Source organism: Mandrillus leucophaeus, unplaced genomic scaffold (assembly GCF_000951045.1).
Source record: "Mandrillus leucophaeus isolate KB7577 unplaced genomic scaffold, Mleu.le_1.0 Scaffold168, whole genome shotgun sequence".
Taxonomy (NCBI): Eukaryota; Metazoa; Chordata; class Mammalia; order Primates; family Cercopithecidae; genus Mandrillus; species Mandrillus leucophaeus.
In genome coordinates, this window is record NW_012101676.1 from 2003600 (window position 1) to 2024877 (window position 21278).

The following is a 21278-nucleotide window of genomic DNA, read 5'->3' on the forward strand; positions in this document are numbered from 1 at the left end:
TTGTATTTTTTAGTAGAGATGGGGTTTCACCGTGTTAGCCAGGATGGTCTCGATCTCCTGACCTCGCGATCCATCCGTCTCGCCCTCCCAAAGTGCTGGGATTACAGGCTTGAGTCACCGCGCCCGGCCGCATTCTTCATTTCTGTAACACTATTTTTGATTTTGAGCATTTCCTTTTGGTTTGTTCTAAGAATTTCTCTGCCTCTGCTTACATTACATTAAGTGCTGTACACTTTTTCCACTGGAGCCCTTAGCATATTAATGTTATTTTAAATTCCTGGTCTGATAATTCCAAATATCTGCTATATATAAATCTGATACTGATGTTTGCTTTGTCTTTCCAGATTGTGCTTTTTCTTTTTAACATGCCTTGTGACTTTCTGGTTCTAAGTCAGGCATGATGTATTTGGTAAAAGTTACTGAGGTAGACTGGCCTTTTATGTTTATCTGGGTAGGAATCGGTTGTGTTTACTGTTTGCTGTAGTTGTAGGTGACAGAGGCTAAAATTTCCTCTGGTGCCTTTTTTTTTTTCTCTCCTGTTGTCTTTTCTCTCCTTAAATAAAATCTAAGAGGTAAGTTCTTTCAGTCCTGCCTTATTATTGTACAGGGGCCTGCTCTGTCGATGTGGCGGTGAGGTGAAAAGGGAGGTAGGTATTGTACAGTCCTATGATCAGCTGTCAGTCTCTTAGTCAGACTGTGTGACTGTGAAGGGATGTGCCCTTCAAAAGCAGTTCTCAGTTTTTTTGTTTCTCTGCTCCCTTTGGTGAGACAAGAAGGCCAGAGGGGGCTAGATTTTGGAATTTCCATCTCCCTAGGTTGGCTGGGCTCCAGTAAAAAAGTTTCTTTTCTATGCAGGCCTTTCTTAAGGAGAATGAAATACTCTGGGAGTGTCTAAAAATGGCTACTTTTCCCTCCCAATGAGGGAGCAGGGAGAGCATTTTTCTTAGATCTTCACTGTGAGAACCTGGCAGAGTTCCGCAAGGTAAAAATCACAAAAGCGTATGGGCTTCTCTGTGGCTGGTTCCTCAGTAGTTGTTATCTCCCAAGCTAGTTCGCACTGAGATTCCAGCAATTAATTACCCTTCAAATACTCCTACCTGAAGCCGGCTCCAGTGGTGGGTTCTTAGTGGTTTCTGTCGGCAGTAAGCTGACTCTATGGATCTGCTTGCCTTCAGTTTCCAGCTCAAGTGTGACCTCAATTCTCTGATGAATCTAACAGGAATTCATGACGTCCAAGTGTTTCACATGTCAGAGGCTAAACTACTTTTTAATAGAAATCTTTTTGCATATCTTTGATTACTTATATTATGAACTTACTGCATTAATGTGGGTAAATATCTTTAAGGTTTCTAATATACACAAACTTCCCTGCAAAAAAGCTGTAATAAAATAACCTAGGCTGGGCGAGGTGGCTCATGTCTGCAATCTCAGCACGTTGGGAGGCCAAGGGGGGCAGATCACCTGAGGTGAGGAGGTTGAGACCAGCTTGGCCAACATGGTGAAACTCCGTCTCTACTAAAAATACAAGGCCAGGTGCGGTGGCTCACGCCTGTGATCCCAGCACTTTGGGAGGCCGGGGAGAGCGGATCACGAGGTCAGGAGATTGAGACCATCCTGGCAAACATGGTAAAACCCCGTCTCTACTAAAAAATACAAAAAATTAGCTGGGCGTGGTGGCACATGCCTGTAATCCCAGCTACTTGGGAGGCTGAGGCAGAATTGCTTGAACCTGAGAGGTGGAGGTTGCAGTGAGCCAAGATCACGCCACTGCACTCCAGCCTGGGTGACAGAGCGAGACTCCGTCTCAAAAAACAAACAAACAAACAAAAGCAAAAATTAGGCAGGCACCTGTAATCCCAGCTATTCAGGAGGCTGAGGCAGGAGAATTGCTTGAACCCGGGAGGCAGAGGTTGCAGTGAGCCGAGATAGTGCCATTTCACTCCAGCCTGGGAGAGAGAGCGAGACTCTGTCTCAAACAAATAAAACCCTAAACATATTTTTACCACCTTAGTTTTCTGCTCAGAAACCTTCAATGCCATTCATCCCTGCCAAATACCATTCATCTGGTGGTTGGAAAGGGTCACTGAAGTTTTCTGGATAATCCGGACCTTATCTGTTTTTCAATTTCATCCCTCACTACTGCTTAAAGTAATCCTTTCGTTCCAGTGATTACTGAATTTATTGTCCCTAGAACATACCATGATCACTCATTTTGTTTTTGTTCGTCATCCCTCAATGTTTATAATGCTGTGCCAAGTTCTCTCGGCCTTTTTGAATTCAATCTATACTATGACGGCTCACCTTGCTCTCACCCATTTCAGCTGCTGCGTGTTTATAGCGAGTGTTCCTGTACATTTAGAAAGGTGTCAGAACGCCAACAAGTTTTCATAGACTCCTTCTTCAACATGGGCACAGAGGATGGGGCCAAATCTACTCTATGCAAAGTGAGGACTGGTTTAGGTAATAAAACCAAGAATTTCTCAATTCTGAAACAAATGTAAGTTGGCTGCTTATTAAATAAAATTATGTAATTATAGTTTTTCAACTTGTTTCTCATTTTTTTCAGGATTTTCTATCTGTGACATCATGACTGCTCTCCTAACTTCTCAAATCTAGTTTCACTTTTTTTTGGCCCAATTTAAAACATGGATGAAGTAATTACTAATAACATATTTAGTGACAATTAAAATTTAAACTATTTTTCCTGTCTCTTTAGAGAAACCTATATACAAAACAACTATTTCAAGATAAATATAAAAGTATAAGTAGTGTCACAAGAAAAGTCTAAATAAGCAAATGCATGGTACAAAGATGATAATTAAGATGAAGAAAAGCTGTTATCAATCCTGAAAAACAGGTTTTTCAGCCCTGAAGTTTAATGTTTTAAATTAAAAAAAGACCCAACTCACGTTCCATTTGCTCAAACATCACTGAGAAGAGGAAGTCTCGTGGTGTCATATAATATTCTCCTTCATGTTCGAGTGAAGAAAACTGCATGAAGCGCTGCTTACGAAGAGACAGTTTCCCTATTATGCCATGTTCTACATTTTTCTAAAAGAAAAACAAATTGCAATTTAAGATTTTTTTCAGTGTTATTCCCAGTCACTTCTAGGACAATCTTTAAAAATTAAGTTTCACGCTTGGATCTGACAATCCCCAAACTTTCAAAATCATTCATTTAACAAATATTAACTGAGTGCCCACTTTGCACTGAAGCTACAACAGTGAATTAGACTAACTTGAGGGAAGTGACATTCCAAAAAGGGAGAATGACAATTAAAGAATAAATGTATAAAATAATACAAAACGGTAAGAAGTACTACAAAGAAATATAAAGCAGGATAAGAAAGGGATAAGGTGGTAATACCTTAAGATAGTCAGAGAAGGTCTTTCTAAAGAGGTAACATTTAGAGAGACTAAACGAGGTGGAGTTAGTGTGTCCTGGGGGCGTCTCTGGAAGAAAAGCATTCTAAGCAAGCACAAAGTCCATGAGGTGGGAACAAGTTTGGTGTGGTTGAGGAACAGCAGAAAGGCCAACGTTACCAGAGTGACTGAGGAAAGTGGCAGAAGAAAGTCAGGAAGGCAACAGAATATGCAAAGCTGTGCTTTCAAAAAGATAAAACATATCATAATAGATAAATAGCTTTGCTTTCAGAAATGTGAGGGAACCATGGGTAGAAAGAGCCAGAAGAAGAAGGATGGGTAAAATATTGTGGAATATATAGGAATATAGTGGAAGAGTCTGCACTTCAGGCAGTAGGACTTAGACCCTGACTAAATGCTAATGAAGACAGTACTGAAATCTTTATAAAGAACTTTTCGTTGAGCACTTTCTATATATTAGGCACTGTACTAATTAAGTATTCACATAGATTATTTAATTAATTCTCACAATAACTTTGAACAGTAGATACAGCAGTAGATACAGAAACTGCAAAGTAAATGGCAGAGGCAGGCTAAAAAGCTAGGTCTGACTCAAAGGGTTTTAATCTCTTAACAACCACACCATCCTCCTACACATGACTGGGCATTGTGAACTAGGGAGACTGGAGGAAGATGACACAGCAGTTAACAGGCACCTATGTCAATGCATGAACCTTGATACAAGAACATATTATCTGTGAAATCCAATAGCAGGCTTTCATCCTGGATTGCTTTCCTGATGCACTGCTCTAACCTGGACTGCAGTATGCTTCCTGGACATATCACCTACTTTTCACACTTAATACTGATTCTATAATTCTCCCTGACACACAGGCAATGTTCAGTGACTGCCAATCTGAATTGAAATGGGAAAAACATGAATTCCAGTTGCTTAAATCTCTCCAAATTCAAAGCTGTTCAAAGCCCTTCTTTTTGGCTGATTTCAGTTCTCTGACCAGTATTAATTTTCTCTCTTATTTAGACAATAGGCTTCCTTGAGCAGCTAGTTTTACACCTCTTTTGTGTTGTCAGTGCCTACCAGAATACTGCGCATGTAGAGAATATCAATAATATTGTAATGATCTGTACCCTTACCACCCCTTTGCCTTTCCTTTTCTTTTCCCTTAAGTGACTACTACAAAAATAACTCAAGGGGAATGTTTTAATTACATAAGTCCACACTTACCATCCCAGTAATCAGAAAACTAAATTTTATTGATGCTTTCTGAACATTTTATACGTGAGGCAAATATACATACATACACACATACACACATAGTAAACCTCTCACACTCTGCCTATAGAGTACAAAACTATCATCTGGAGATCATCACCATGGCAGACCGTAATCCCACCATTTCCCTTATGAAATATGCAGAGGAAGCCCTCAAGTCACCATCTCCTACTATTAGAGTCTTTCTCTTCATCCTAAGCCCCACCTTTTCTGAAGAAAACACTGAATTGAGCATTTACTAATTTGAGGAGACTCCAGGAAGAGGCAGAACGCGTAAGAATCAAGGGGCAACTCTGTAGTATTATAATATACTGTAGTATTACACATTAATATATAATACTCCGTATTATAGTATCTAACGTTCATGAAGTATGTAGTAGACGCAGAGCAGGGTGCTAATACCTTTACATACCTGTTCTTACTCAATCTCCACAATGCTCTTAATAGTAGACACCATTTCTGTCATCTTCATTTTACCAAAAAAAAAAAAAAAAAACCGAAACACTTAAGGCTTGTGAAAGTTAACCAGCTTGCCTAGATTGTAAGTGATAGCATAGGCAGTATGACATCAACCCCACTGTCTCAACCACGATCCTATACTAGCTCCTGTTAGAATAATATAAATTAGGAAAATAGAAGCAGCAGTGTGGGTAATGGTAGCTGAGAAAGTTTTTCTGAAAAGAACAGGATTTAAGATAAACTTCAGAGAAAAATAACAAAGAACAGAACTAGAATTAGTCATCCTTTAGTCCCTGGGCTAACTGTTGTCCATTTCCTAAATGGTAGGTGTTACTTCTCTAGTTCAATCAAATTTAAAGTAAGTAGGATGCACTGAATGTGTTTCTTTGCTACAACAAAATTTATGTAAGGAAAAAAAAAAAAGTATTGTTCTGAAATTACCAGAGCCTTTCTAATTCCAAGTTGATGAACCAACATAATTTTTTTTAGGTCATCTTTATTACACAGTAGTAGAATTTTAAAAGTACATTTTAAAGGATCACTAATATAATCAATGTGCATTCTATATTTATGCTTATTTCATAGAATTTGGAAGATTAATTTGCCAATGCCATTTTTAACCTTCTATTCATGTGTCAGGCTTAGCTTGCTTTACTTCATTTTTATAATAATTCTGATGAAATCTCAGACTTACTGGATAGATTTAATGGTCAAGAATGTAATAACCACAATATTGTTCCCAAGAAGAAAAAAGGTGCCTTATTATATCATTTCCACGAATGCACTGTAATAAAAAACAAGTCGTCTGTTTTTTGTCTATTTTTTCAACTAAACTCTTGAAGCATAAATTTCATCTTTGTTTCACTGTACTGTGGAAAGCATTTGGCCTGGTGCCTTATACATATTGGGACTATAACTGACATACGACATAGAATTTTAAGAGTTACAAGGGACTTAGAGATCATCTAGTCCAACGCTTTTGTGCAAAGGACCAGAAGTCAGGTCTTTTGAGTTCCATACCATGTTTGGTTACCTAGTTTGGTTATTAACTACTTCAGATAAATGTTGGGAACAAGTGGCTAATGTCCAAATGCTGCTAATTTATAGCCTAAGGTAATGCATGCCAAATTATCCCTTATTAATAACCTTGAACAACTAAAAACATAGTTTACAACAAGCCTTTGGCAGAAAATGTAAACTATTTCCTAACTCTGTGTTCTCCTTTCTTTCTTCACCTCTTCCTTCCTTCTATCTGTGTGGTTTTCCTGATAACAGACGTGCGTGCTCTCTCTTTTCCCAGTTTTGTTTCTCTTCCCTCTTACGTTTCAGGTTGCTTTTGTTTGTTTTTGTTGCTGCTATTTTCATATTCCCTGAACTAACCATGTTGCTTTGGGTACTCATTTAATCTCTGTTGTCTCTTTTTCACTGTGGCATATTCGTGGTAGGTTAGGCTTGGTAAACTGAGCTAAGGCAAAGAAAATGGCTTGTAGACTTAAGTAAGTACAGTTAGCACATCAGTTTAGATGGGGAGGATCAGGAGGTATAATAAACGTCAAGATATCAAAGTTATTTGAGACCAGCCTGAGCAATGTAGTGAGACTCTGTCTCTATAAAAAGAATAGAAATTAAAATTTTTTAAAAAATCAGAATTAGGCTGGGCGTGGTGGCTCACGCCTGTAATACCAGCACTTTGGGAGGCTGAGATGGGCAGATCACAAGGTCAGGAGATCGAGACCATCCTGGCTAACACAGTGAAACCCCGTCTCTACTAAAAATACAAAAAAATTAGCCAGGCGTGGTGGCGGTAGGCTGTAGTCCCAGCTACTCGGAAGGCTGAGGCAGGAGAATGGCGTGAACCCGGGAGGTGGAGCTTGCAGTGAGCCGAGATTGAGGCTGCGCCACTGCACTCCAGCCTGGGTGACAGCGCCAGACTCCTTCCAAAAAAAAAAAGAAAGAAAAAAAATTATATCTAATAACAGTACAAATACAAATACCTAGCTTAATATTGTTTATGTATTAGGCAATGAAAAAGTTCATTAATTCATTCTCAAACATTTAAGAAACTGTTATGTGTCACTGTTCTGGGAATATACGGACAGATACTATGAAGTCTCCCCCTTAAGGAGTTTACAAAGGGAAGTGTTGGATAGCAAATAAACAGTTAAAAGTACTAGCTCTGAAATCAAACTGCTTGGGATTCAAATTCTAGTTATGTCACTAGGTATGTGACCTTGGACAAATTATCTCTCTGCACCTCACCTGACTCATTTGAAAAATGAGTAAAGGGGACTCAAACTGCCTAGATTTAAATTCTAGTTCTGTCACTTGGGCAACATTACCCCTCAGTTGATTTGTGAAATGCAAAAAACAACAGTATCTATCTCAAAGTTTTTTTTTTTTTTTAATGAGCCTTCAATGAAATAATACACATAAAACTCAGCATAGTGCCCAGCACACATTAAATGTTCTAGAAGGTTAGCCATTAGTATTATGATAGATAATTTTAACAAACGCTCTAAGAGAACTATACATAAATTCTATGAGAAGGCAGAGAGCCAATAAACTGCCTTATAGACTTAAGGTGAAACTACATCTCTACTAAAAATACAAAAGTTATCTGGGTGTGGTGGCATGTGCCGGTAACCCTAGTTATTCAGGAGGCTGAGGCAGGAGAATCACTTAAACCTGGGAGGCGGAGCTTGCAGTAAGCCGAGATCATGCCATTGCACTCCAGCCTGGGCAACAGAGCAAGACTCCGTCTCAAAAGGAAAAAAAAAAAGAAAAAAAGAAAAAAAAAAAGAAAGGCATTACTGAGTAGGAGATATTTAAACTGGATCTTAAAGGATGAGCAGGAGTTTGCCAAGACTGGGAACAATAGTAGAGCAAGCTATGCTAAAGTTGGCTCTGACATTTGGGGAGCCAGATTCATGATGCAGAGGATCTATGGGGTATGTGACAAAAAATGGACAGAGGAAAGTAACAGCAGCCACACAATACTGCAAAGATCATCATGAATTTTGACATTTTCTTTTGTTAATCTATAAAATAGCCACCATATATGTAAGACACTGGAGCCTATATGGAAATTTGGAATTGGATATTTGATACCATGATTCAGCACTCTTAATCTACCTATCAATCTAATAAACTTGGTTAGTTTGAAAACTCTGCTGTATTAAAAACATTAAATTATAAGTGCTAGATTAAAGTACGCTAATGGCAGAAGGCAGACCTAACAGCCTGACAGTAAGGCAGGAGACAAAAATAATACAAAACAGTGACAAGTGAAATGAGTGACTGCAGCATAAGCTTTAATCATTGAGGTTTATTAAGCCAGCTGTAGGCCGTGTCTGGGAAAAACATAAGCTACAAACACATCTGTGGCTGTTTTTCTGGAGGTTTTCAGGAGTTTTAGTATTTATACATTTATACATTTCCTTAAAATGGGGGAAGGCATGTAGGAAGAGGGGCAGGTAAGGGTAAGGCGAATGGTTACATTCCTGTGAGACTTCGGTTAGCGCCCAGTGAATCCACATTTTACAGAAGGTAAGGTGAGTGGAGACAAAGGCAGTAGTAGTTTTCTCTTTGTTCTTCCCCTGGGGAGATACATTTGTAATCGACATTATCAGTGTGGAATTTAACAGACTTTAGTTTTAGGAGCTAGACTTCGACTGTACACCTAAAGTTGTAATTGGCATGCCCCTGTTTATGGGAGGCTAGCAAAGAATTTCCTTATGAATAGTCTGTGGGGTAGCCCTTCCCACATGCCTAAGGCTTTTTTCCTTTCCAGCAGGACCTTGCTTAAGTATTCTGTTGCATGATTCAGCTTCCAGGCTTAAGTTTGGGGGTCCTGGGATTTCAAATTTTTCTTTATAGTAGACGTAGCTGCAATTTCCTGGATCAATCAATGTTATTACATGCAATCAACAGCCCCAGGTCTATACATGGTGATGATCTTCTGTCCATGAGTAATTTATTATTAGGGAATATTAGAATGTAGAAAAATATGAAATACATTCTAGCTGTTTTTAATGTAAATAATAAAAAACAAACGTTTTCCTGTTTACACAGGTAATTTCAGTTACCTGGAAGATTCACATATACTACATGCCTCATACTCCACCTGATGCCATATAAATTCAACATTACTGTCTGATTTTACTATATATTCAAAGTACTTCATAGAATGTATGTTATATAAAAATACCAGGGCTGTATCTACATAAACTGAAAATAGAGCTGTAAGTGGAAACGTATTGTCTTTCAGAAAAACAAAGGTAGACAGTTTGGGGTGGTCAAACACTGTTAACTGTCAAATAAAATTAGACCACATGATGCAAATGCTTTCACCTTTCTGTTAACATACACTTTTTAAAGGACTTACCACTAGTTTAGTCGTAGTCATAATGAGGTATCACTTTCAGGAAACGCATCTATATGAATAACAATTCAGTATGCTGACATACAAGTTTAGGGATTTCAGGGTGTCAAAAGAAACTGGACTGCTATCTCCCAGGACTAAGTCAATTCCTTACAAAGATAAAAAGTATTGTGTCCGGAATTTATTCCTTCTGGTGGGTTCTTTGTCGCGCCGCGGGCCTCGAGTTGAGTGTTAACAGCTCTTAAAGGTGGTGCCGGAGGAGCTATTCGCTCTTCATGGTGGGTTCGGAGTCTCACTGACTTCAGGAATGAAGCCCCCGACCCTCGACCCTTGTGGTGAGTGTTAACAGCTCTTAAAGTTGGTGGGGACCCAAAAAGTGAACAGCAGCAAGATTTATTATGAAGAGCTAAAGAACAAAGCTTCCACGGCCTTGAATGCGATCCCACGGGGCGGCTGCTGCTGGCTCCCGCGGCCCGCTTTCATTCCCCTATTTGGGCCCACCCATGTCCTGCTCATCGGTCCATTTCAGAGTGCCGATTGGTGCATTTACAATCCCTCTAGCTAGACACAGAGCACTGACCCGTGCATTTACAATCCTCCACTTAAACAGAAAAGTTTTCCAAGTCCCCACACGACCCAGAAGCCCAACTGCCTTCACCTCTCAGTATCGTAAGGCAAACCATAATTTAAAGCAATTTATTTAAGATGTAAATTGCTTGGCCGGGCGCGGTGGCTCACGCCCGTAATCCCAGCACTTTGGGAGGCCGAGGCGGGCGGATCACGAGGTCAGGAGATCGAGACCATCCTGGCGAACACGGTGAAACCCCGTCTCTACTAAAAATACAAAAAATGAGCCGGGCGCGGTGGCGGCGCCTGTGGTCCCAGCTCCTCGGGAGGCTGAGGCAGGAGAATGGCGGGAACCCGGGGGGCGGAGCTTGCAGGGAGCCAAGATGGCGCCGCTCACTCCAGCCTGGGCGACAGAGTGAAGACCCCGTCTCAAAAAATAAATAAATAAAATGAAACATATAATGGAAAATACACTTTATTGAAACCAAGACTTGTATTTACTACTCTATTTGCTGTCACCTTATTTATTCATTTTTTTTTGAGACGGGGTCTCGCTCTGTGGCCCAGGCTGGAGTGAGCAGCGCCATCTTGGCTCACTGCAAGCTCCGCCCCCCGGGTTCCCGCCATTCTCCTGCCTCAGCCTCCCGAGTAGCTGGGACCACAGGCGCCGCCACCGCACCCGGCTAATTTTTTGTATTTTTAGTGGAGACGGGGTTTCACCATGTCAGCCAGGATGGTCTCGATCTCCTGACCTTGTGATCCGCCCGCCTCGGCCTCCCAAAGTGCTGGGATTACGGGCGTGAGCCACCGCACCCGGCCTGCCGCCACCTTATGTTTAAGCATACTAAGTATGAAGAATTCTAGAGGACCTCAGGGGAAACTGATCTGTTGTAGTTTCTCAGAAAATGTAAATAAGGTTAGAACCATAATGCCTTGATTGCTGGATTCAACAGTTTAAAAACTGCTGTCCAAGGAGTTAATAATTAAAAAAAAAAAAAAGTAGAAGATTAGACATAATTAAGATTATTCTGAAAAGGCACACATTGCCTTCATATATTATGTGGAGAAATAAAAGCAGTGGAATAAAAAGTATTAATCTTAACCTTTATCTGAAAGAGATTTCCTAAGTTGCTTCTACAAACCTATTCGGTTGGCAGTGTATACAGTTACATATAAATAACCGATGGACTGGCAGGAGAAGCAGCTGCCTGAGGAACTAGCTGGTCAGGAAGAGAGGAAGGGTATGGAATGCAGTGGTGGAGATCAAAGAGCTGCTGAGGGCCTGTTGGCGGCTGCCATCCTATCCCTACCCCAGATGCAACTTAGAGTCTTCTGAGGTGGAAAGTGGTGGGAGTGGAGGGATGGATTCCTTCTATTGCCATGATTTGCTTCTCAAACCTGCATCTACTACTAAATATATGGAAAAAGAGGAGTAGAAGAAATGCTGGGATTTGGGGCTATACTGAACACATGAGAACCATCCACATGGTTCTAGTTAGATATAAAATGCTCCATGGATTTCAAGGATTACTTGTAATACAGTAAAAAATGTGACAAAGGAATTAAGAGCAATGAGTGATGTGAACTGGATAAAAGAGATCTTTGAAAGCTGATGACTTCTGTTAAAACATTTCACTAGTTTATTGCCTTTAAAGCAACAGGTGCTTCACCACTCTGTCTCTACTTTTTATCCATGAAGTGACATATTGGAAAAAGTTAGTTCTCTGTTCTTTGTTTAACATTCTTTGGTCTCCACATTTCTCAGGAAGAAAGTGAGAAAAGAAAGGGCCTTCCCTATAGCTTTCAATATATATACACGGCATTAGCCAAAATATAGTGAGACCTATTCATTTGGGGCCCTTATTTTGGAATTTGTAATAATCTGGATAAAATATAAAATTGTTCTGTTGTCTTTGAACTTTCTGTGGTGTAACTGGATGACTATCCCACCTTCTTAAAGAAACGTTTACAATCAGAAATTTTCATTTCATTAGACACAACTTTTCCATTTTGTTCTGAATTAGGGAGATTTTATTGTATATGAAACAAAATACTGCCAGACTAAATTAAAAATATTCACTGCATAAGCTATGCCTCACAATACATTCTACAAAATGACAGCCAATGAGACAACTGTCATTCCTGGGAAACCTGGAAGCTCTGGGAACTACTCTCTCTGGCTTCTGAAATACCGTCTGATCTATGATGGTCTAGTCTAGACTTTGTCCCAGAGACTGAAGAAAGCTAGCATGGCTTGTTTTAGATGAGGATGGTAAGATGAAATGGCATATGCTTACACACACAGACACACATAATTTTTTTTTAACCCCATAGATTTCTATCTGGAGAACAGTGGCCACTGTCAGGGGATGCTGATGAGTAAAGAAACAAGCATCTTCCCTTCCAGTGCTTTCTCTTTCCTGGTTAAGTAACTGAACAGAGTACTCATTTTTGCTTCTTCCATAATTACCTTCCAAGAGGTACATCATAACTACATATATTTCTGTTTCTGTTCGAAACAAAAAGTTTAAACTAAGAAAGTTTAAACTAGGTTTCGAATTAAAAAAAAAAAAGACTAGGCCAGGCAGGATGGCTCACTCTGTAATCCCAGCATGTTGGGAGGCCAAGGCAGGAGCCCAAGAGTTCGAGACCAGCCTGGGCAACATGGCAAAACATCGTATCTACAAAAAAACACACAGATTAGCTGGTCACGCTGGCTCACACGTGTGGTCCCAGCTACTTCGGAGGCTGAGGTGGAGGTGGGCGGATCGCTTCAGCCTCGGAGGTCAAGGCTCCAGTGAGCTGAGATCGCACCACTGCACTCCAGCCTTAGTGAAAAAATGAGACTCTGTCTCAAAAAAAAAAAAAGGCCTTAATTTAAAATCTCAATACTCCCACCAAGGTATCATCAGTCTCATTTATGGCAACTACAACTAAATTTTTCTTAAGAATTGAATGAGCTACTTTAGTTTATTTTCCTCCACAGGAGAAGGTAAAATACTACTTGTGAACTCTCTACAACTACTCAACCTTATCACCTTATTTAATAAAACTGTCTCCCATGACCAAACATCTTACAGAAACAAAATGGTGGGTGAAGAGGCACTCACTCCCTAGCGGGGAAGGCATAACAGGTGATGTTAGAGCAGAAGTATGAAAGGAACAACACGCATTTGGCAAATGTGTATGTTCCACAAGGATAAATTTAAGTATTTTTCACACATTATTTCTTAACCATGATATTTTGATTTCTTACTTTTCACAATGAGATATGCACCAGACTAACATTTTTCAATGTTATATAAATAAATCTGAATAGAAAACTAGCAACAGGTCTGGTATCTTGATTTATCTTGACTGTGAGCTCTCTTTTCTGGGCAGCTGAGAAGTAGACACAGAGCAGTAACAAGGAACTTCTGTGATATGAGCTCTAATTTCAGGAATCTTATGTACCCATGCAAAAAGGTTTCCTGGTAACTGAGACCTTCAAGTAAGTGGTGCTGTCGGAGGGCTGAGTCATAAACAGAGGCTACCACTAGGGATAACAACATTTAGGATATTATATCCTATAATATATGACACAGTATGAAGCAAAGAGGAGATGGATTAAAGGATCCCTCTCTTCTTCCTTCTAGCCCTTCTTGGGGAACAGCTGCAGTCTGTAGCTGTATTTTACAGTTTGTGACTGCAGTAGAAAAGTGATTCATTCATATAGTATTTTGCCCTGCTCCCACATTTTCTGTGACCCACTCAGACTTCCATATCCCAGTCCTCAGCAAATGGCTGTCACCTCCATGTGCTTCCCCAGCTTATAGGAAACTGACAGTGAGGATTCTTAAAGCTCATGGCTGAACACTGACTGAGAGCAGTTTGCCTATCATCAAATCTCTCATGCCCCACCTCAACCCTATACAAAATTTGCTTAAATACTGAAATTATTTTTTATAAAGCCCTGCAATGTATGTTGATTGCATACAAATAGATTTTTTTTGAGACGGAGTTTTGCTCTACAAACAGAACAATTTTATCCAAAACAAAAATTGAACAAAAAATTTTAAAACTTTCAGGTAAATGGAATAACGAAGGTTTGAATTCAGCAGATTTGCAAATTTCTTACTTAAAAAATTATATTTCTTTTAAAAAAATTCCATTGATAGTATTTTTTTCTGAATTGGTCTTTGTACAATTCAGAAAACAAAACAAAATGTGTGTAAAACAAATATTGTACTAGCTCTCTTCAATGTCAATCTCAGTTTTGATCACTGTTAACAAGATTGTCCTAAAACAGATTTGACTTGCTGGGGTGTCCTTAGAGCTTTAGTATTCACTTGACTGACTTATATTAACTTCAGTAAACCTTTCCAAAAGACAGATTAAATAACCACTTACTTGCCTCTGACTAATTAAAACACCTTACGAAGCTAAGCATGTAATATAGCCCCCTTTTTAATTTGGCTAACTTACTTGTTAACAGTTAATTTTGGGCTGGGCTTGGTGGCTCATGTCTATAATCCCAGGACTTTGAGAGGTTGAGGGGAAAGGATCAGCTCAGGCCAGGAGTTGTAGACCAGCCTGGGCAACATAGCAAGACCCTGTTTCTACAAAAATTTAACAAATAAAAAAATCACCCAGATGAGGCCGGGCGTGGTGGCTCACACCTGTAATCCCAGCACTTTGGGAGGCCGAGGCAGGTGGATCACAAAGTCAGGCACTCAAGACCAGTGGCCATCATGGTAAAACCCTGTCTCTACAAAAATACAAAAAAATTAGCTGGGTGTGGTGGTGTGCACCTGTAATCCCAGCTATTTGGGAGGCTGAGGTGGCAGAATCGCTTGAACCCAGGAGACAGAGGTTGCAGTGAGCCAGGATCATGCCATTGCATTCCAGCCTGGATGACACAGCGAGACTCTGTCTCAAAAAAAAACTACCCAGATGTGGTGGCACACACCTATAGTCCTAGCTACTGAGGAGGCTGAGGTAGGAGGATCACTTGAGCTCACAAGTTCAAGGTAACCAGGAGCTATAATTATGCCACTGCACTCCAGCCTGGGTGATAGATTTTGTCTCTAAAAAAATAAAATAAAATAAATTAATTAAAAGAAAAAAACTCCAGTAGTTATCTCCTCTAGGAGTCCTTCCAGAAGCACCTATTTTGGGTTAGGTGTCCTCCCTTGTGGGCATATAGAACCCTGAGTAAGTTTTTTATCAAAGCTCTAGTAACCCTGCACTGAAATTGCCTGTTTACTACATTGAAGTCCTCAAGAATAGAAAGTATCTTTTTTTTATTCTGTATCTCCAGTGCCTAGTGCATGGCTAACATGGTAACATTCATGGGTTTTTATGAATGGGAATCAATTCCAAACTCAAAATGTGTCCTTAAAAAATAATCTTAGAGCTGAGCTTCCAGGCGCGGTGGCCCACGCCTGTAATCCCAGCACTTTGGGAGGCCGAGGCGGGTGGATCACGAGGTCAGGAGTTCGAGACCAGCCTGGCCAACACAGTGAAACCCCGTCTCTACTAAAAATACAAAAAATTAGCAGGACATGGTGGTGACACCTGTAATCCCAGCTACTCGGGAGGTTGAGGCAGGAGAATGGCTTGAACCTGGGAGGCAGAGGTTGCAGAGAGCCGAGATCGCGCCATTGCACTACAGCCTGAGCAAGAGAGTGAGACTCCGTCTTAAAAAAAAAAAAAAAAAAAAAAGTAATAATAATTTTAGAGCTGGGCTTGGTGGCCCACGCCTGTAATCCCAGCACTCTGGGAGGCTGAGGCAGGAAGACTACTTGAGCCCAGGAGTTTGAGACTAGTCTAGGGAACACAAGGAGACCCCATCTCTACAAAAAATTTAAAAAATTAACTCAGGCATGGTAGCACATGCCCGTGGTCCCAGCTACTCAGGAGGCTGAAGTGGGAGGATCACTTGAGCCTGGGAGGTCAAGACTGCAGTGAGCCAGTGAGCCATGATTGTGCCACTGGACTCCAGTCTAGGTGACAGACTGAGATCCCATCTCAAAAAAAAAAAAAAAATGTTTAGTCTGTGAACCAATACGCAACAGTGGGTTATGCTGATGTATTTTAAAACCTTATTAATAATTTATTAAAATATCTTTAGACAGCCAGGTATATACTCTGCTATGTGCAACCTCACTAAAGATACACACAAATAGGGGCCCCTTCTGTTTCCCTTTAACTGTAAATTACTGTATATTGCTAATTACTTTAGATTTTAAAAATGCCTTTGTAACAAGAGGAAAGAGGTAAAGCCACTGACAGGTGGTGGCAGTGTTAATTGTACCAAAGGATACTGCCTTAATTTTTGCTTAGCATAGAAATCATGGAATCTTAGAAACAGAATGCTCTGAAACTGGATTACACCAGCTGCTTCACATTCTCCTTCTGTAAATCTGAATGAATGACTTGATGGATTTCAGGCCTTATACCATGGTTGATTAAGGTTTTAGTGGAGTTTTTCAGCTTCATCTTGGAGTACACTGACAGACTGTAATGAAATATTTCTAAGATAAAATTCTGCTAATAAAATGTACTTACAGGAAATGAGCAGAGAATGAGCCAGATATTATATCAAAACAGGTAGTTTACTAGCAAAGGTACAAAGATGCACATGCAATTCATATTTCTGTTCATGTTTATAAATTAAATCACCAGTAAATAAACATATACATTGCACAATACAAAAATAAAGTAATACAGATATGATTATATAATATTCTGGCAAATTAATGTATTATTTAAGCAAAGTTCTGCTTTTTTTGTTTTTTGAGATGGAGTTTCATTCTTGCTGCCCAGACTGGAGTGCAATGGTCCAATCTTGGCTCACTGAGACCTTCGCCTCGCAGGTTCAAGAGATTCTCCTGCCTCAGCCTCCTGAGTAGCTGGGATTACAGGCTCCCGCCACCACGCCCAGCTAATTTTTTGTATTTTTAATAGAGAACAGGTTTCACTATATTGGCCAGGCTGGTCTTGAACTCCTGACCTCAGGCGATCCACCTGCCTCAGCCTCCCAAAGTGCTGGGATTACAGGCATGAGCCACCGCGCCCGGCTCAAAGCTCTGCTTTATATCAGTTATGAACAAATATAGAGCAAATCATTGAAGATCTAGAACAAATTTGCCAAAGTCTCCCTTTCCGCTTTCACCTTATTCTTTTTGAAATATTTCATAAGATATCCATGGTCTCAAAAAACAGATACATTAAATATATGATCCATGCTCTCAGTAATATCTGAGGATACTTTAACAGTGAAGATTCTAAAAAATGTCATTGCAGAATCTGCAGTATAACGACTGAAAAACCAAACAAGTTTTGTGGGGTTTTTTGGTTATTTTTTTGTTTTGCTTTACAGTAGCACCAAGCATAACTAAAGTAAAACTACTACTAAATACGTAGAAAATAATTTCTCACTTTACTATTTCAATTGCCACCACTACTAGAATCAGGGTCACTTTTCCCTTCAACCGCCTCTACCCATTTTTCTTTTACAACAGTTGGTGTCAAATGGAGAAATGTGAGTGCTACATCTTAACCTCAAGCACAGAAAGCAGTATAAAATTATGCCAGCGAATCATATACTAAGTAAAATTGTTAGCATTTGCCCAGGCAGCAGTGAGGTCTATAGCAAATATAAGGTTCTCCGGTGCAGGTTAAAGAAAAATCTTTACCTTGATCCCCAAGAATTTTGGAATCTTATATGAGAAACAAAACCAGTGAAAACTTGCAGTTTATAAGCTGTTACATACATACTTTTAAGGGTAGGCATGGACAGAACTAGCATTTGGGTAATCTTTCCCTTTTAAAACTTGTTGGCGAATCTACTCCTGTGTCTTTATAACCAAGAATAATCCTAGTTAGATCTTGGGAAGAGAGTGGAGCAGATATTTGTAGATTAGAACAGACAGGGCCTGATATTCTACAATGATCCAGGCAACCTAAATCTCCAACCTTGAATTGCTTGGGAAGTACGAAAGAGTAACTCTTAAATATCTGAAAACTCGAATGAATTTTGTCACTCTGTTTAGTCTAAAATTAGTTTCTAAATATGTATGGGCTATTGTTTAGTCTCTTAACTTATAACTTTATAAACCTTCATGTAAGTAACAAATATTATTACCAGTATTCCTGAAATTATGGGTAAACTCCTCAGGCTGTGAGAACTTGAATACCCCAACTTACTTACAGGCTGGAGGACCAATAAACTTGAAGAAGCTCCCTTGAACAATGAAGGCTAGTGGCAACAAAGGTGTCTGATCCATTTATAAAGGTGTAAACAGGATAAGCTAGTAAAACATGGCTAACTGGGTTAGAATAGAGAATGTACAGAGTCAGAACAAAAGAGATGAACTGGTGAAGAGCAAGAGGCAAACATCATCAATTCCCTGATCTGAAGGTAACAGCATGTAAAAGTTAGAGCAATACAATGACATAATCAAAGCAGTGAAGTGGAAAATAATTTTAGATCTAGCCTTTGAAACATTTTATAATGTGAAGGATAAATATTAAGAACCAGGAAGGGACAAGGATGTAACCTGAAAATTTAGAGCAGAAGTTCTGCAACCTCCACCTCCTGGGTTCAAGCAATTCTTGTGCCTCAGTCTCTTGAGTAGCTGGGATTACAGGAATGCACCACTATGCCAGGGTAACTTTTGTATTTTTAGTAGAGACAGGGTTTCACCGTGTTGACTAGGTTGGTCTCAAACTCCTGGCCTCAAGTGATCCACTGCTCTGCCTATAGGAGAGGTTCTTAACCTCACATGACATAATCACACTTCTGGGGTTCATAACTCCCTGAAATCTGTGTGAAACATGCATGTGCATTTTTTTTGGGAAAGAGCGTATGTAACTTACCACATAATCAGATTCACACCCTATTCAAAGTTCAGGAAAAATGACAAAGATGAATGATAAACGGTAAAATACAATGATTAGTAAAATAAAATTTCCCTATTTTAAGTATGCATGTCAGAATAATGTATATAGTTAATGAAGTTTAAACAGCTGAGATGAATATTTGACTCAATCCCTTTTTGATATCTAGCAGTAAAGGTCTCTTTTAAAATTTAAATGGAAAGAGCTTCCCCAACATGACTAAGTATGAAATGTAAAATCTATTAATTCCAGGTCATCTAAAAATGTCACCAGCTAAAGCAGATTAATTAAAATAAAGAATACACACAACTGCTATCTAGCACTAATAAAGCAAGGAACTACAAGAAATCATTGCTACACAAAATTTTGGAATAAAAGCTTAGTCTTTAACAAAATCTTACATGCATATCTGCATAATTCTGAATTTTGTTTTCACTATACCTTTTCCTGGATGTGGCAACAAAGCCACTGCGGGGTGTCTTCTCCTGCTCTATATAAGAAAGCAGCCATCACATTAAGTATGACAAATACTTACAGCTTTTAGTAGAGAAACAACTAAAGAGAAATATGGGTGACAAGAGACTGGAGAGCAAGGAGACAGGGCAAAGGCTAGTCTCCAAAAGGGCCTGGACAGCTCAGTTTCCCTCTAACGACACGATGTGGAACTACAATAATCACTTCTCAGCTTCAGCACCAATAGCTTTATTTCCAATAAAAAATCTATCTACTCAAGATACAACAGCCAAAACTTTAATAGTAACTAGTCTTCTCAAGTCATCATAGGAAAAGGATGGTTTTTACAAGTGTCCTTTGACTTTTTCCCTAATTTTTCTATAATATACACGTATTTCAATAAGAAAAAAAGCCAACGTAAGTAATTTTTAAAAAAGAATTGAGAAACAAGCAACAGTTCTAGCCTCCTTCCTGATATATATCAAAGAATTTCAGTAATCATAATATTATTGTTAGATATGAGTTCTAAATTTCTCTTCAAAGAATCAATATGTACGTTCAATTATTTGCTTTCTACTTTTAAACTTCTTTTTTTTAAAATTTTTGTTTTTAAACTTCAACTGAAATCAACCATTTTCGATTTCCAGAGAGTTGCAAAGATGGTACACGAAGTTCCCATATGCCCTTCAACCAGCTTCATTCGATGTTAACATCTTACATTACATGATGTTAACATCATGGTACATTTATCCAAAACTAACAGATTAACATTGGTACAATACTATTAACTGAATGGCCGAATTTAATCGGATTCCCCAAGTTTCCACTGGGGTCCCTTTTTGTGTTACAGGATCTAATCCAGGATACCGCCTTGTACGTAGCATCTTGTCTCCTTAGCCAGTGACATTTATTTTAATGAGGAGGCCGGGGTTCGGCTCTTGTCCTCTGCTGGGTTTCCGGTGCTCCTTTTATTCTTTTGTTTGAGACGGAGTCTCGCTCTGTGGCCCAGGCTGGAGTGCAGTGGCGTGATCTCGGCTCACTGCAAGCTCCGCCTCCCTGGTTCACGCCATTCTCCTGCCTCTGCTTCCCGAGTAGCTGGGACTACAGGCGCCCACTAACACGCCCGGCTAGTTTTTTCCATTTTTTAGTACAGACGGGGTTTCGCCGTGTTAGCCAGGATAGTCTCGATCTCCTGACCTCGTGATCCGCCCGCCTCGGCCTCCCAAAGTGCTGGGATTACACGCGTGAGCCACCGCGCCCGGCCTTAACTTCTTTCTAAAGAAACCTTTTTCGATTACCTGCTCCACCCTGACTCATTCCAGTTACCTGCTCCACCCTGACTCATTCCGATTACCTGCTCATTCTCCACCTTGACTCATTCCAATTTCCTGCTCTGCCATAAGCATATTTCCCACCAAAGCACTCACCCCGTAACTCTCTTCAAATTAGCCAATGGGAATTAGCTTAGCCTGTGCGGTCTAACCCTAGCCAATAGGGGAACACCACAGCAGCAGGGGCCACATGCGTCAGGGATAAGAACCCCTTCCCCTCCCTTGTCCAGGTGTGCGCTCACCAGTGCTCTACCTGTAAGGGCGCGCTCTTCTATAGAAGTACATTGCCTCGCTGAGAAGTAAAAAGAAAAGTTTATTTTCGAGTGCTATTTCTTTTGTGGCACCGAAACTTCATTTATAACAATTTCTTCAGTGTTTCAGGAAGCAATCTTTTCACGACTATAATTTAAGATGGATTTAAGCACTGCCTTATGGGTCAAGTCTGCTAATGAAATACAAAGTACTAGTTTAAAAACAAAAAGGCTGGACTAGCTCATTCATGCCTGTCCTAGCTACTTGAGAGACTGAGGAGGGAGGCCTGCATGGG

The 21278-nt window shown here is 39.9% G+C and overlaps 1 protein-coding gene across 1 annotated transcript in view; it reads right to left on the reverse strand.

Annotated features, from left to right (window-relative positions):
• MICU2 (mitochondrial calcium uptake 2) overlaps positions 1-21033 on the reverse strand; it is a 92063-nt gene extending 71030 nt beyond the window's left edge. Inside the window, exons 1-2 of the mRNA XM_011976538.1 lie at positions 20974-21033; positions 2910-3051 (exon numbers count right to left, since the gene is read on the reverse strand). Coding sequence (XP_011831928.1) covers positions 2910-2997 — 88 coding nt within the window. The 5' untranslated portion in view covers positions 2998-3051; positions 20974-21033. The remainder of the gene's footprint in view (positions 1-2909; positions 3052-20973) is intronic.
• Between the last annotated feature and the right edge of the window lie 245 nt (positions 21034-21278).